Below are 15,113 nucleotides of genomic sequence, written 5' to 3' on the forward strand. Positions count from 1 at the left end.
CAAATTATTGTACAGTCAGTAACTCGAGTATGTCCATTTTTAAAAATATGAGGCTTGGTTAATCCTCATGTCCTCTTTATCAGCTCAAAAACAGGCCTGAAATTACTGATTGATACTTAATTGATTAAGAAATACTTATAAACATGATTTGGAGCTGATGATGTCATCACTGAAAATGTCACATCACTTATATTTTTGGTCTCAGAGCTGCAAAAAGTCAAAAGTCCATACAACATATTAAACAAAAATACTTCCTTTTCTTGTGTATATTTGATCAAGAAATTATCATTAATATCTGTGGGACCCTAGACAATGAGGGAATAAAGCAGATGTTAACAAAAAGGGATAATAATCTATGTGTAGATAAAATATGACTTCATATTGGGCTGATAAACGTATATTTATGTTATTAAAACTCAGAAAATTGCATGAAGAAATTGACATTAGATCTATGGTATCAGCCTAATTAAGTGTAGATATCATTCTGGTGAACTTTCTTTTGCTGTTTTTGAGAGTTAAAGAATCCCAATTTGCTTTGAAAGGGAAGCCCCGCCCCACTGTGTGATATGAAGGAGAAATCGAGCGCACCCCGGCCTGTGGGCTCTGCAGACGGCACTCCTGTCGTGCGGCAGAGAGCGCTGTGTTCTGCGCATGTTTGCAGTGTGTGAGCAGATATTCACACACACACACACACACACACACACACACACACACACACACACACACACACACACACACACACACACACACACACACACACACACAGATCAGCATGAGCAACCTGCACTGGACCTGAATGCACCACAGAGAGTCGGATGCTGCATTCAGGTGTTGCACTTTGTGTTTAGTTTCAAATGTTTTACTCGTGTTTAAATGTAGAGAGTATTTCTCCTTCACCATTTTTCAGAGATATATTTTTTAGTATTTCATTTTCTGTTAACTAAAGTAACAGTGAGGCCCCTTTTTTTTCTTTAGTGAGCTTTTCCCGAGATTTGGAGGGGACAGACAGGTTGGTCGCTGACATATTTTTAAGATTACATGAATTATTGTTTGTCAGAAAAGATCAAGGCTAAGGTTCCTTGAGACTGTGGGAAGGAGTGTGGCGTTGGAGCAGCTCGGTGAGGTAGGAGGGGGCGTGGTTATGGAGGACTTTACGAGTGAAGACTGTGAATTCAATGCATTGTGGGACAGGGAGACAGGGGTGGTGTGATCGCAGGAGCAGGAATAGGTGAGCAGATGGGCAGCAGAGTTCTGGATGTATTGGAGTTTATTTAGGAGTTTGGAAGATGTATTATGAGTACTGATATCTGTTTCGCGGCAGATACTGAGAGGGCTGGCCGTGGGGCCGGGCAGAGAGGGGCACGACCACAACAGGGCAGCCACAGCTGGAGGCGTGTAAGGAAGAACAGGTTGCTGAGGACGGCGCAGCCACTGGCACTGGAGGATGCCAGTTTCATTTGACAAAGGGCAGTTATTGACTCTGGGGAAGGGGGAATTTTAGTGAACTGGTTTTAAGCCCAGCCTCAGTTCTGTTTTTTAACTCTGCTCACCCCTGATTTTATAGGAGCCCATGTAGCCTTGTATGAAGTCCTTGGGCTCCTTTAACCCTAGGTGGCGTCGTCTCTGCTTTAATTTTTTAAACATTTTTCATGTTTATATGTAGTTTTTAATCGAAGCTATTGATTTTTATCGGGCCGGCCACGGGTACAGTCGTCAATTCTGGATGTGACAAAGGCATGGACGAGAGTTTCGGCAGCAGAGGGGGAGGGTGATGGGCGGAGACGAGCTATGTTTTTCGGTGGCAGTAGGCAGTACTGGTGATTTGACTGACGTGTTTTTTTGAAGGAGAGGTTGCTGTTGAAAATAACTCCGAGGTTGAAGATGTGTGAGGAGGAATGCAGAGTAGAGTTATGAAGTTATGAAGCTGAGACATAAGTTGTGAGTGGTTTTCATAAGGGATTTGGGAACGATGATGATCATGATAAATTTTTCAAAGTTCAGTTAAAGAAAGTTGGCCTGCATCCAGGATTTGATTTCAAAGAGGCAGGTGGTCAGAGTGGAGTGAGTTTTAGTGGTGATGGATTTAGGTAGATGTAGAGTCGGACTTCATCAGTGGATGTTGAGACCATGGCTGTGAATGATGTTACCAAGGGGGAGCATGTAGAGGACGAATAGGAGAGGACCGAGCACCGACCTCTGGGGGACGCCTTGGGACAGAGGAGCATCACAAAGATATCCTTCCATTGCACACTGTAGTCCTGACTAATGGCTTCTTGAAGCAGCACCTGGCTAAATGGAACCGGCATGGCCATGTTTCCTTATGTCAAGCTTGTCAGACTTAGCCGTAATTAAGGGAGGCGGGACTTTGGATCTGTCACAAACTGATATGGTGTGGTGCCAAGTTTACAGAGACAGGAACATGTAGTTGGTATCATGAAAGATCAAGAAGGCTGGGTAAACAGGCTCAGAGAACTCGCTGGAGAAGGTGTAAATGTGACTGAGTGTGTCAGATGAGACCTTATAGTAGGACAGAGTGCCAGCAGGCCAGTCCAGATAAACTCCCAGTCGAGTGCAGCCAGTAGCCGGAAAAGGGAAAGAGTGCCGCTCGTTAGCATGCTCTGCATAGAGAGTAGCCTTTGGAGATAGCGGGGACCATCGATGGCCGAAACACCAGGACATGACGTTCCATCCAAGCCTGCACCAGTCGCCTTTTCCTTTCCTGAACAGTCCTTTGTAGCAAACACCCACAGCAACATCTTCATTGTTGCCAGCACTCCACTCCACCTCCCAGTAACTGCGCCCAGTAAGCCCCTCCCTGCACAGAACCTGAGAAAGCTTTTTGAATCTCTGTGGGAGGTCAGGGTACGACTGCGGTGGTCCATGTGTCGCCCTCTTGTTTCCCTCAGACAGAACGAGGTGGTTGTTTGCTGTGTTTGGGTCCAGGGTGAGATCACAGGCATCTGATGAGAGAACAAGACGTCATGAGTCAAGTTAACTAGTAACAGGTGGAATAATGGCACGACATTCCTGCCTTGAACAGGCAGTGTAAATGGGGCTGTGGATATGCTCTGAATGTCATGTACAGCTCCTTTAACTGAAATTGCTTTAGAAAGTGATCTATTTGCCACCAGTATGTACAGGAGGAACAGTTGCAGCCACCAATGAACATTTTGGATTGTGGGTATTTTTTCACGGACTTGAGCAAATGTGAACTCAAATGTGAATCAAGAGTATTTTCAAGAAAAGCAACACAGAGTCAGTAAGTAATAAAGGTTATGGCCAATCAGGTTTCTGAAGGAGAGTAATTTGCTATTATTTGTCTGACAATAAAAATGAAGTACTTACACCAGAGTAAATCTCTTCTGTCTGTTACATTTTCCACATCAGTGACATCAGGCTTTGAGAAGTCTTCAGTGACCAGAATGCTGTTCTTGTAGTGGTAGATGGTTGCCCCTTTGTACTTCTCATTTGCAATGGCCGCTACAAGGAAACAGAATCTGCTGCTGTTCTTCAGTGCTTTTGCAAGATCATGGAAAGCTTTGGCTTTTTTTCTCATTGTGGTTATCACTTCTTCTGAGAAGTACCACTGGTCTTTTGCAGGTGGCGTGGCACCCAAGGTTCCATCTAACTTAAATAGATCCACGTAGTGAGCAAGTTTCTGAAGGTAGGGGTCAGTAGTTTCCAGGGAGGTGAAAACAAAGCACAAAACATCCTCTACACTTGGAGCAAGAACCTGTCTGTCCAGCTCTGACTGATCTGGGACGATCTTTGTTCCCTCCATCATCTCTACACAGGACCTGATGACATTGAATTCTCTCTCTTTATCATCCGTCCACTTGGTTAATTTCTCATGACTGAACAGTGTCTTGTTTCCGTCACTGAAGACCTTTTCTAATTTGCTTTCATCTTCCTCTCCTGTCCTGATCAATGGAATTTTCTTTGCCATGGTCTGTTCGAGTGCAGATCTTAAACGGACACAGAGTTTCTGGAAACTGCTCAGCTTTTCATGAATCTTTGGAAAATCTTTCACTACTTTGTCCTCCAGAAAGTCGTTGCATCCTATTTCCAGATCATGCAGGTTCTGCAGAGCTTTTTGAGCCTTTCTCACCAGTCTAACACTGACCCCACTCGTCAGCTCAACAGCTTTTAGATACAGATTCTTCAGTGGCATCAGCCAGACCTTCACTGGAACACTGTTCTCTCCATTTTCTCCCAGCAGCTTTGGAAGTTGTACATAGGTCTTCACTGCATCTTCAAATGTTGTAGGGTTGCTTTCAAGAATGAAGTCTCCATAGAATTTGCAGGAGAATTTCTTGGTCAGGTCTTTTTCCTCATCACTCAGCTTCATCTCTACTTTCCCATCAACATTACATGAGGGGATCTTCTTTATTACAGCTTCCATGCTGCACTGGACGTCCTTAACGTTGCTGGCATCTAACTTTTCACTGTGAAACACAAAGAAAGCGTTTGCACCGTAAAGGATGCCGGTGACTACATGTGTTGCAAAGCCCTTCTCAAGAACATCCATCTGTTGGGGGCTCATGGTTGCGAGGTGAGTCATTGACAACTGTTTGAAGTTGGTGATAGCTTTGTACTGACATGTCACTCTGCTCTGATTCTTGAATTTCTTCTTATCATTCAGATACTTGGCAGATCCCTCAGCTTTGATCAGCCCACACAGGAAACTGCCTTTTAGGGAGGCATCAACGTCCAGCTGAGAGGACTTCTTTTCAATACAATCAGATGTTGTTATCTCAAATTCACTACTGTGCTGAGAGCTTGTAACTGTGTTCTTCTGAAGAGTTGCTTCATCCCACAATGTGAAACCTAGAGACACAGAGCATGTGTCAAAGCAAGCAAAATTATATAATGTTGTATTTTGTTTGTGTATTTTGTAAATATTCACTTATGTTTAGAGCTAACGTGGATCTTTTGAAAATACATATGCAAAATGAATAGAAGACATAAAATACATAAAACTAAATTAAAACAATATAAATGATAAAAGAATCAGTAAAAGATATTTTTATTTGTCTGATAGAATTCAGGTGATCTGTATACAATCTCAAAACAACTTCCATTCGGATAAATAAGGGGGTACCACAAGGTTCTGTGCTAGGTCCTTTACTATTTATACTCTGCATAAACAATTCAAGCCCATACAATTATATTTTTATGAAATACACTTTTATGTGGATGACAGTCTTGTATGCATTAAGCTTCTATTCAATTTAAGCTCTATCAAGATTACAATCTGCTGTCCTCAATCTATATTCAGTTTACATTCTTCAGACATCTTTGCATAATCTTTGCAAAGTACAACAAAAACAAAAAGTAAAGGAATTAGGAAATGAAAATCATTTTCATCCCGCTGACAGTGTAAACCAATCATTACATCTGTGGAAGTGTTGTTGTTATGGTACTAAATCACTGCATGAAATATTTTCACAAACAAAGTTTTTTTGAGTGAACCAGCTGCAAAAGAATCACAGGTACCCCTTTCCCCCTAAATTAGCTCTGGTTCTTAAACCTCTTCTGTTCAGGACTCTTGGAACCTTAATGCCTTGATGCTAGAACCATTGTAATCAAGGATGTGTCATCAACAGAGGGCGTTGTATGATGCACAATGGATGTAATCAGAAGTAGCAAGATGGTGGACTATAAAGAAGATGTAGACTTCTCATAGACTCCATCCTCTTTTCCTGCCAAGGTTGCCTGTTCAGATCAAGGAAAACCTGCTGTTTTTTATTCCAGCTGGGAACCAACTTTCAGGTTCCGAACCCATTTTATTTTTGGTTAAAATGTGCTGAATGGTCCAAAATTAAGTGTGGGAATTAAACAGACTGTTCCATGTTGTGGGAAAAGAGGTAAGGGAGGAATTCAAGATAAAAGAACAGTGTATAAAGCTCAAGAGTTTGGCACCAGAGCACTTTGGTTAGGGTTAATGAAAATGTACTGTTTTCTTTAAATAATAAACACAAAAGTCACTACTAACTTTGTTTGTATTAAACCAGACCACAGTCTTTCCCTACCCTCAACCAAGTGCTGCCAGTGCCTTCACATAACCATCAAAATCTGAATAATGCTGTAGTCATTGCAGGACGATACTGTATTACAAGAAAGGAAATTTTGGTTGAAAACAAATGAAATGTTCAATTTTTTTTTAACTTGCCAAATATTTTCATTAACAACGTGTTCATTATGTCGATAACAAGTGTAATTTAGTTGGTGTAACTTTTCCTTCAAAACATATTTGCTGTTGTAAATCAGCTGAATATAAACATAATTTCTAGGTGTTAGGGTTGCCTGAGGGTGAGTCACCACACCCAGCATCACTGCTGGGTGTGGTGACTCACAGACAGATAGATACCTGTGTAAGTAATTATTTTATTTCCCCGTTTTCCCAGTCAAGATTTACCTGGGATAAGTTCATCTTTCCGACCATCATACAGCATTCCTAAGGTAAATGGTTGGCCCAGGGCAGCCACCGCCATGTCAATCGAGGACGAGTCTTCTCACTGTTGGTAAAAATTTAACAGCAGATGTCAGTGTACAATGATACAGCCTCCAACCTTTTATCCAGGAAATGAGTGTCACAACTGCCAGGGCACGTTAGTTTTGAAAGTATTTTCCAGTCCAAAGTATACAGACAAGAAATTGTCTCCACCCAGTTTGTCTTCAGCTGGTAAAGATGTGTAAATCAGCTCAGTTTTGACTTCCAACTGGAGAATAGTGGAGAGAGGCTTTAATAGGTGTGATATGGTCGCTTTTCTGGGTACATGTGAGGGGCCTGGCAGCGGCATTCTGAACAAGGTGAACGACTGACTAATACTGAGGGGACGATGCAGGAGCTGAGAGCAACAGACTGAGCAGGCCAGGTGTAAAGACTTCCCAGACCAGCAGCCCAGGTGAACCTCCTCTCGCTGATTACCTCCACTCTGCTTGGACTTGTTCCTGAGAGGAGAAAAACAAAAGAGACAAAGCAAACCAGGCCAAGCTGGATAAGAAAACAGATCTGCATTAGGTTGCAGACCTTTACTGAATCTAAAGGGACAGTTAAGAGAGAAACTGATAACTCTCCTGCAGCATTCCTGTCTGCGTGTGTTCATGTGATCTGAGGTTGCCAAACTGGTTCAACGTGTGAGAGAGCAGAGAGGGGAAGATCAGCTGGTGTAGTGAATTATCTGTCCACTAGATGGTGCACATTATCCATCCATTCATGAGGCCCACGTCTAAGTGCAGTGAAGTACAAAACAGAAGATAACACAGCCAGAGATTTGACTTTGTTTTGATTACAACTTGACACTCAGGCTTTTCTCTGATTGCTGCACCTTGTCATTGGCTTCTATGAACATTTTCTCTGTTTAATCTCAGAACCTCTGCTCAACCAACAGCAGACATCACAAAACTGTTTTGAAAAGATCCTAAAGTCTCCAAAGACACCAAATATGTCACCATGATTTTTGTGGAAAAAAATGTGTCTAAAATGATGCAAACAGATGACAAGAATACCTCAATGTGAAGGAATAATGGAGCCACAGAGTTTGGATTTGAATTTTTCACTGAGCTGGAACAATATGATTTTTAATATCCGGGTGAGAGGAAAAGACTGGAGCACACTGATCGCTGTCCTTGAGCTTGGAGGCACCTGATTTGGCTGCGTGCTGCTGGATGATGATGCACAGAGAACCCTTTTCAAATTATTTAGAATTTGCAAAACTCCAAGATAGAGTAAAAAGATTTTTTTTCCCTTTACTACCATCAGCAGAAACACTATCAGTACCGATGATTATAAATTGACTGCACGCCTGTGCATACAGACTCTGCCCTGATGAGGCAAACTTTACCTCTTTACTTCCCTACTTTTCTTTGCTTCTCCTCACGAGTGTCGCCTGGGATCTGCCAACAGACCACAACATTACAGCAAGTGGCCTCTGGCACCATTTTCTCTAAGATAAGAGTTTTTCTTTTCAAATGTCCCACCTTGAGGGGAAAATTTAGGGGCAAATCAAGAGTTTAAGAAGATCAGCACCTACAACAGCTGTTGAAGATTTGCTCAGACTAAGGTGCTGATTTTAACAACAAGTGTAACGCCAAAAAGAGCAACATTATGATTGTTAGAAGTAAAGAAGACAGATGTTACGTACCCAGTCTAAGGGAACCTCCCCACTCTTCCCACTCCCAAGGACGGCCAGTTACACAGTATTTTAAACAACAAAGAAAGCAGTTTATTCGTCTTCAGAGTTGAGCAGTGCCCAAAACAACAAACAAAAATATACTAATGAACTCTAAACTTACCCTGCAAAAAAAAAAAAAAGTGAAGCAAAAGACAATTTTCTAACCTGAACTTCTACCATTCAAAACAAGAGAAGAGAACATGGCGGTGCCAAACAAAAAGGGCTTCTCACTCTTACTAAATCTGCTTAAAGTGCTCTATTTACAGTGCTCAACAAAAGAATACAAGAAAATCCACTAATAACTCTGATAATAAATAATTAACCCGTCTACTCAAAACTGACCAAATAACTTTCCTAGATCAGAATAAACCCACTAGTTTACCAGATTCAGAAGTTTTGCCTGCAGGTACTCACAAACAGTTTCACAATCACAGTCTAAGTTCTGGTTCTGTTGGTAGTGGAAGAGTGAAAAGGAGGGCAGAGCTTCGATCAGCTGGTGGTTTAAAAATCTTCTGTCTTGCAGTGGACCAATCCAGTGACAGCAATCTCCTCGGACAGCCCAATCAGCACACACCACCTGCCTTGCAACATCCAATCACACTCAACTCAATGCACACACTCCGAGAGGAGGAGAGAGAACATCTGACGGATCACTGCAGACTAATACAAAACATCAGTACCAAAAAATTATGACCACACAGAAAATTATAATTTCCTGAAGTCTTGCTCTTAAAGTTTGTAATGAGATTAAATATCTTGGTCATTATATTGTCAATGATTTATCTGATGACAAAGATATCCACAGACAGTGTCGCAGGTTGTATGTGCAAGTGAATATGCTCGCTCGCAAATTCAGCATGTGTTCCGTTAATGTGAAGATGGAGCATTTTGTACGTCACTGTATACTGCCCACTTGTGGCGCTCCTATAGGAAGAACAATATGCAAAGACTTAATGTGGCCTTTCATGATGGAATGAGACTGCTTCTAAAACTTCCATGATGGTGCAGTGCCAGCCAAATGTGGGGCCACTGGCTCTCAGCCTGTTTGTGGCCGCAGTTTATTGAATTTGTCTTTTTATATGAACTTGGGCATTTCTTGTTTTTTTAATATATATATTATATTATTATGTCATACTTTTGCACATAGATGATTGTTTTTTCATTTGATGTGGATGCTATGGACCTTTTTCTGTGTCCTTACTAAAGTAATAAAGCAAAGTTAAAAGCATAATATAAAATGTACAAAGATCACAGATGTAAACAAAGCTTTAACAGCATCAAAAATAGAGATGCACCGATCCAGCTTTTTCAGTTTCGATACCGATCCCGATGCTGTGGCTTTGAGTATCAGCCAATACAATACAATAAAAAATAAACAATTGTGCAACAGCAGTTGAAATAGTGTGAAATACCTCCACACAGCAGATTTTCTCCTTTGCTCCATGACGTATGTCCTAGCTCACATCGCAATAGATTTAAAGGGAAAGGATCGCCTCAGGTATAGATTGCATTTTCCGATACCTGATACATCTATTTTGATTATATCGGCGCCAATATTCGATCCAGATATCGGATCGGTGCATCCCTAATCAAAAACACAAAAACAGATATAACTCTGTAAAATACACAAATCAATAACAAGATGAGACGTTTTCTACAGTCATTATTTTAGGAGAAGCTCATTCCATGTCTTTGCTGCCTCTGTCAGCTCTCATGGACTTGAGTTCCTGCTGGGTGGTGGACTGAGTTCCTGACGAGGATGCTGCGTTCTCCTGGTTGCCTGCATCCTGTCTGCAGCGCAGGGCGCGGGGCAACGAGTTGCACAGGGCCTTCCTGAACATGGAGCTGGAGAAGACGTAGACGATGGGGTCTAGGGCCGAGTTCAAGAAGTTCAGCCCCAGAGACACGATGGTGAGCTGGGTGAAGGTGTAGAAGGTGGCGCAGTCCGACGGGAAGTACGAGCGGTTGACCCACAACCCGATGGTCGTCACCGTGGTGGGTAAGAAGCACACCATGAACACTGCGACGATGGCAATGCACACTCGCATTGCCTTTCGCACCTTGTCTGGTTTTCCCATCTGTCGCTTCCTCAGGAAGCTGGAGATCCGGATGGAGCAGAAGAGCAGCATGGCCATCGGGATGAAGAACTCCAGCACCGTCAGGATCCGGTGCATGCTGACCAGGATGATGATGGCCCGCAATGCCTCTTTGTAAGAGGTGAAGAAGAAGCACTGGGTTTTGTCACCGCTGCCCTTGATGTGGTTGTAAGCCAGCATGGGAACCCGAGGGCTCATCACCAGCAGCCAGACAAACAGTGACACGAATACAGCCTGACGTTTAGTCATACGGTTGAACCGGTGGTGAGGGTGGACCACCTGGAGGAAGAGCACAGTGATGGGGCGTCATTTCACACCATGTGGAGCAAAAATGTGTCAAAGAGCTGATATTATACTGTCACATGACTGAATAGAGTCACAGTTAAGCCTGTCCTCATACAACGGTTTTTATGATATCCTACGAACAAGCCCCCACGAATGACGTTACATACTGAGCGTAAGCGGTCAGGTTTAGAAAAATAAACATGGTGACCAATGTACCCAAAGTTCACATTGATCCAAACACAAGTCCACCGGGGAAAGTCCTGTATTAAGTTATACTGGTGGGTCAAATTGATGCCGTATCTATGGTGTAGAAGCATACCCTATAGCCTGACATTGACCTCCTTAGAGATGTAACATGTCGCTGTGACACAGACCTCCTGTTCATTTTTGTAAACTGAAAACCATTTCCCTCAGTGGAAACAAAGCTTTTATTTACTTTAATTTTACAGATAAGAAACAACAAATTGTGAAGACAATAAAGCCTCCACAAAAATAGCATTTTAAGAATTCAACTGAATTGAAACTGACGTTTGTAACGTTACCTTTGTTGAATGTTGCTGTTGTCCCTGGCTTCATATGAGCAGAGGAAATCTCTGCTAACCACTAGGCTAATTTATACAATGTAAAATGCCATAGACTTGTGCTAATAACGTTAGCATGTTGTATTTGTGGGGAAAATGTGTCCAGATAAAGACAAGTGTTTGTCTGTGAATGCTGTGAGCTATAGTGAAGCTGATTTGTGTACTTGTGTTTGATTTATTGCTATTAAGCCGTGTTTAATGTGTGTTTAATTTATTATTTAATCTATTTAAATAATATATATTTAATCAGGCTTTTAACTAATATTTTTCTTAGTTTACTGATGTTTTATTGTCATTAACACTTTTAGTTAGGTTTTAACACCACTCTTAGTCTTTTACTGAGGTTTTATGTTATTCTTAGTTTTATTGTAGTCTTAATTGTTATTTCTTCCATCTATTGTTTAGCGTTCAGTATTATATTTTAATCTTATTTTTAGTTTTTAACTCCAGTGTTTCCTCAGTGGGGGCCCTCTGCACTGGGGGCTGTGACTGGCCCTGGCTGCTCTGACGCTGCCTCGTGGGTTGCTTCGGCTGGGTTGGGGGGGGGTCTGCACTCTGCCTTCATGGTGGTGATGTGGGCCCCTCTATCTGCCTATGTTGAAGTTGACTATGTGTCAGTATCCTGGTGGCCACGGGCTGTGATCAGCTCCCGGTGCAGACGGCTCCCTGCGATAGTGTTTCCTCACCTGGTTGCTCTGCACTCTGCCACATGTTTTTATGTTTTTATGTCTACATCATGACTGTGTATGTGGGTGGGTGTGTGTATGCGTTGGTGTGGGTGGGTGGCTGGGTGGTTGTGTGTATGTGGGGGTGTGGGCGGGTGGGAGGTGGGTAGGAAGGACATTTATTTAACCTTGTAAAGCACTTTGTGCTACATTTATGTATGAAAAGTGCTTTATAAATAAAGACTGATTGATTGATTGATTGTTTTAGGTTGTTTTGAATCAATCAAACTTTACAGCACTTCACAGAAACCCCACTGTCATCTAGTGTTTTGGAGGTGTAACTGCAGTGACACAGACTCACCACGGCACAAGTATAAATTCCCACAACTACGTAGGCCACAGCACAGTCTCTGCGTAGAGCTGTCACACAACTATAAATCCGCCTTTATGGGGATAATTCCATCTGTACTTCTTTACTTTAATCAGCATATTGGTCACTTGATCGCAGCCTTCCAAAATTTGGGGTTAGACACAAATTACTGGCTCATCATTATGTGGGATATGTACAAATTTTGGTGCATTACTTTTCACAGGAAAACATATGAACGGTGCCTAAGAACAGCAAAGTGCTGCTGTGTTTATAAACCAGCTTCTGTTCCAGCAGCATGAATATTCTCATACAGGGTTTATTTAAATTAGCAAAGATTAATGAGTATCAGCTACTGTACTGGATTAAATATAATGACTTATTTTTAAACTTGAAAAAAGAATATTTCAAAGTCTCCTGGGAGGCTCCTGGGAAAATGAAGCAGACTTTGGCTTTCTATCGTTTGAGTGTCTCAGCTGAACATCAGTGGATGGATGACTCCACACAAAGCTTTAACTGAATGTAAATGTACTTTACTGCAGACAAACAGCAACACTGGTTATGATTTAATGAGTCATTGCTGTGTTTCCAGCGTGTTTGTAGGCACCAAATGTGGGTGTTTTGACCTGTCACTGGATAGTGCCAAGAAAAGTAGTTGTTTTTTACCAAGACATTGCTGCTTTTTCAGCTGGTGCCTCCAAAACTGGTGATTATGAGCCAAAATATGATCTTTTCACAACCACATGTTAAGCATTGTTGAAAAGTAAAGTTTCAGTGTGAAGTTTCAATGTATCCGCTACATAATAATGTGCAAAATGTAATATATATGTGGTTTGCACAAACATTCAAAGCCAACATTTGTTCTGGCGATTGGGTTGAGTTGGGAATCAGTCAACAAACAATGCCCTAAAACTCCTGGAACTAGTGGTTACCTTAAAGTAGCGGTAAATTGCCACCACAGTCATGAGAGCGATGCTGGCCGAGCGGTTGGAAAACATCAGGAAGAGGTTGATCCGGCACAGGCCGTCTCCAAACACCCAGTAGCCCCTGAGCAAGGCATCAATCCTCAGCGGCAGACTCACTAGAGCCAGGAAGTCTGCGATGACCAGGTTGAAGAGGAACAGGTTGTTGGGGTTCCAGGACTTCAGTTTAAAGCAGAAGATCCACAGGGCCATGATGTTTCCCAGCAGCCCCAGTACCACGTCTATGGCGAGGACTGGAGGGAGGATCAAACCCTCTAGTTGAATACCGACCGGTGGGCAGCCGCCGCCTCTACCACCACCACCAGGGGCCGGGGTCGTCATGTTCAACACTGAGGAAGTGATGTTTCCATTTGGCTCTGATAGCATTTTGGCTGATTGAATTTTAATTTTGTATCATTAACTTCCTTCTAAGCAGAGTAGATGATTCAGTGTGGTGGCAGAATTTGGCAAGATGACTAGAAAGACATTATTTTTTAGGTTTAGCTGTGGGTTTGTTGGTTGACTAAGTAGGAGGAAAATAACTGTGTGACCACACCGAGGAAAGTTTCTCGATTAGGGAAATTTAGTACTTCCTCTTTTCACCTTCTTCCTTTTTTCTGTTGAATTTAATCTGTTGAAAAAAACAGAGAGTATGTTAGTGTGTGTACATGAGCATGACCTAGTTCAACTTCTCCACAGGACAGATGAAAAGGCATTTTTATACCAAACGTAGTGACATGATTCTGATATCAAACATCTTCAGAACATTTTAAGAGAACTAAGTCTTGATAAAATGATTTATCATGATCTATTTTCAATATAAAGTCCAGTTTTAAAGATATTTACATTTGCACCTGAACATCTTTTTTGTTTCCAAAATGTATTTACCAAATTAAAAAACAGTTACAACTCTGGACATTGAAAACTATCACAAACAAATTTATCATACAGGATATAACCTTAATGATGAAATGTAATATTCATTCGCAACATTAGAAAACCATAAATCATAAAATACTTTTCAACAACAACCAAACTGTTATGAAAATATATATTTTAAATGTGTAGAATATATAAACCTTTCATTACATCTACTGCAGCATGTTGCTCATTAAAGAGTTTCTACTGAAGAAAAGGTAATTTCTTATTTAACCTCTTTGCCATTTTAATCTCATGTATACAGGTTACACACATTAAATGACTGAAATATTCAGAACTCACCACTCTGACGTTTCATTCATGAACTGCTCATAAACCTCTGTCTGTGTATTTGTATGTCCGCTGCAGGAGGAGGTTCCTGTGTGGTCGACTTTCATCACCCGTTAGTCGTCAGGCTGTTACCACAGTCGTACTGGTACACATAGTACAGTGACACGTTGAAGATCAGAAATCCTGCATGATGCCTGTTTCTTAAGACATTTCACCAGGGGTGTTTTTCCATTTTTAGAGGCTGAGGAGCAAAACTAATCTGACTAACATGGTATATATATATATATATATATATATATATATATGTAAAATACATTCGTTTCATCTGTAGATGCACAACTACAGAGTTTCATTACGTTTAAACCGAATCAACATCGGTGAACTCAGCATTTCCTGAACAATATCAACAAAAAACACAACACTATATCGTAAAATAACAATAATAATAATAGCTTATGTTATTATTATTTTAGATATTTATTATTATCATAATTAATAATATTATTTAGGTGTTGAAAAACAGTGCTTTTTATTCTGTTAACTTAAGGTTTCTTTTTATTGTCATATACATAAACACCACCTTCTGACTCTGACCTCGACACATGTCAACGTTTGGTCATGGACTTTCCACATATGACGTCCAAGGTACCCTGGGTGTGTTGGTTGTTGACGTTCTGAAAGATTTCTCCAGTCACCTTGAGGCGTCCTGTTCTACATATCTACCAAGTTTAGTAAAAATCCATATGGCGGTTAGGCCTAGATAAGAAATGA

The 15,113-nt window shown here is 41.4% G+C and overlaps 2 protein-coding genes across 2 annotated transcripts; both read right to left on the minus strand.

Annotated features, from left to right (window-relative positions):
• Nucleotides 1-32: 32 nt before the first annotated feature.
• Nucleotides 33-6,513, minus strand: LOC126399427 (stonustoxin subunit alpha-like). The gene is made up of 3 exons (XM_050059373.1): nucleotides 6,419-6,513; nucleotides 3,346-4,827; nucleotides 33-2,960 (listed from the first exon to the last, which is right to left on the minus strand). Exons 1-3 carry the CDS (start codon nucleotides 6,492-6,494, stop codon nucleotides 2,404-2,406), a joined length of 2,115 nt encoding a protein of 704 aa, XP_049915330.1. The 5' UTR covers nucleotides 6,495-6,513; the 3' UTR covers nucleotides 33-2,403.
• A 1,692-nt stretch (nucleotides 6,514-8,205) lies between these two features.
• Nucleotides 8,206-14,373, minus strand: LOC126399468 (hydroxycarboxylic acid receptor 2-like). Its single transcript, XM_050059472.1, has 3 exons — nucleotides 14,355-14,373; nucleotides 13,104-13,764; nucleotides 8,206-10,552 (listed from the first exon to the last, which is right to left on the minus strand). Exons 2-3 carry the CDS (start codon nucleotides 13,518-13,520, stop codon nucleotides 9,857-9,859), a joined length of 1,113 nt encoding a protein of 370 aa, XP_049915429.1. The 5' UTR covers nucleotides 13,521-13,764; nucleotides 14,355-14,373; the 3' UTR covers nucleotides 8,206-9,856.
• Between the last annotated feature and the right edge of the window lie 740 nt (nucleotides 14,374-15,113).

This window comes from Epinephelus moara, chromosome 13 (genome assembly GCF_006386435.1).
Source record: "Epinephelus moara isolate mb chromosome 13, YSFRI_EMoa_1.0, whole genome shotgun sequence".
Classification (NCBI taxonomy): Eukaryota; Metazoa; Chordata; class Actinopteri; order Perciformes; family Serranidae; genus Epinephelus; species Epinephelus moara.

Excerpts from the sequence above, each read along its gene's own strand:
- LOC126399468 (XM_050059472.1), bottom strand. The coding sequence starts at position 13,520 with ATGCTATCAGAGCCAAATGGAAACATCACTTCCTCAGTGTTGAACATG. Across the intron at positions 10,553-13,103 it reads CAATTTACCGCTACTTTAAG|GTGGTCCACCCTCACCACCG; the intron begins GTAACCACTAGT and ends CTCTTCCTCCAG.
- LOC126399427 (XM_050059373.1), bottom strand. The coding sequence starts at position 6,494 with ATGGCGGTGGCTGCCCTGGGCCAACCATTTACCTTAGGAATGCTGTAT. Across the intron at positions 4,828-6,418 it reads GAAAGATGAACTTATCCCAG|GTTTCACATTGTGGGATGAA; the intron begins GTAAATCTTGAC and ends CTGTGTCTCTAG. Across the intron at positions 2,961-3,345 it reads CAGAAGAGATTTACTCTGGT|ATGCCTGTGATCTCACCCTG; the intron begins GTAAGTACTTCA and ends TTCTCTCATCAG.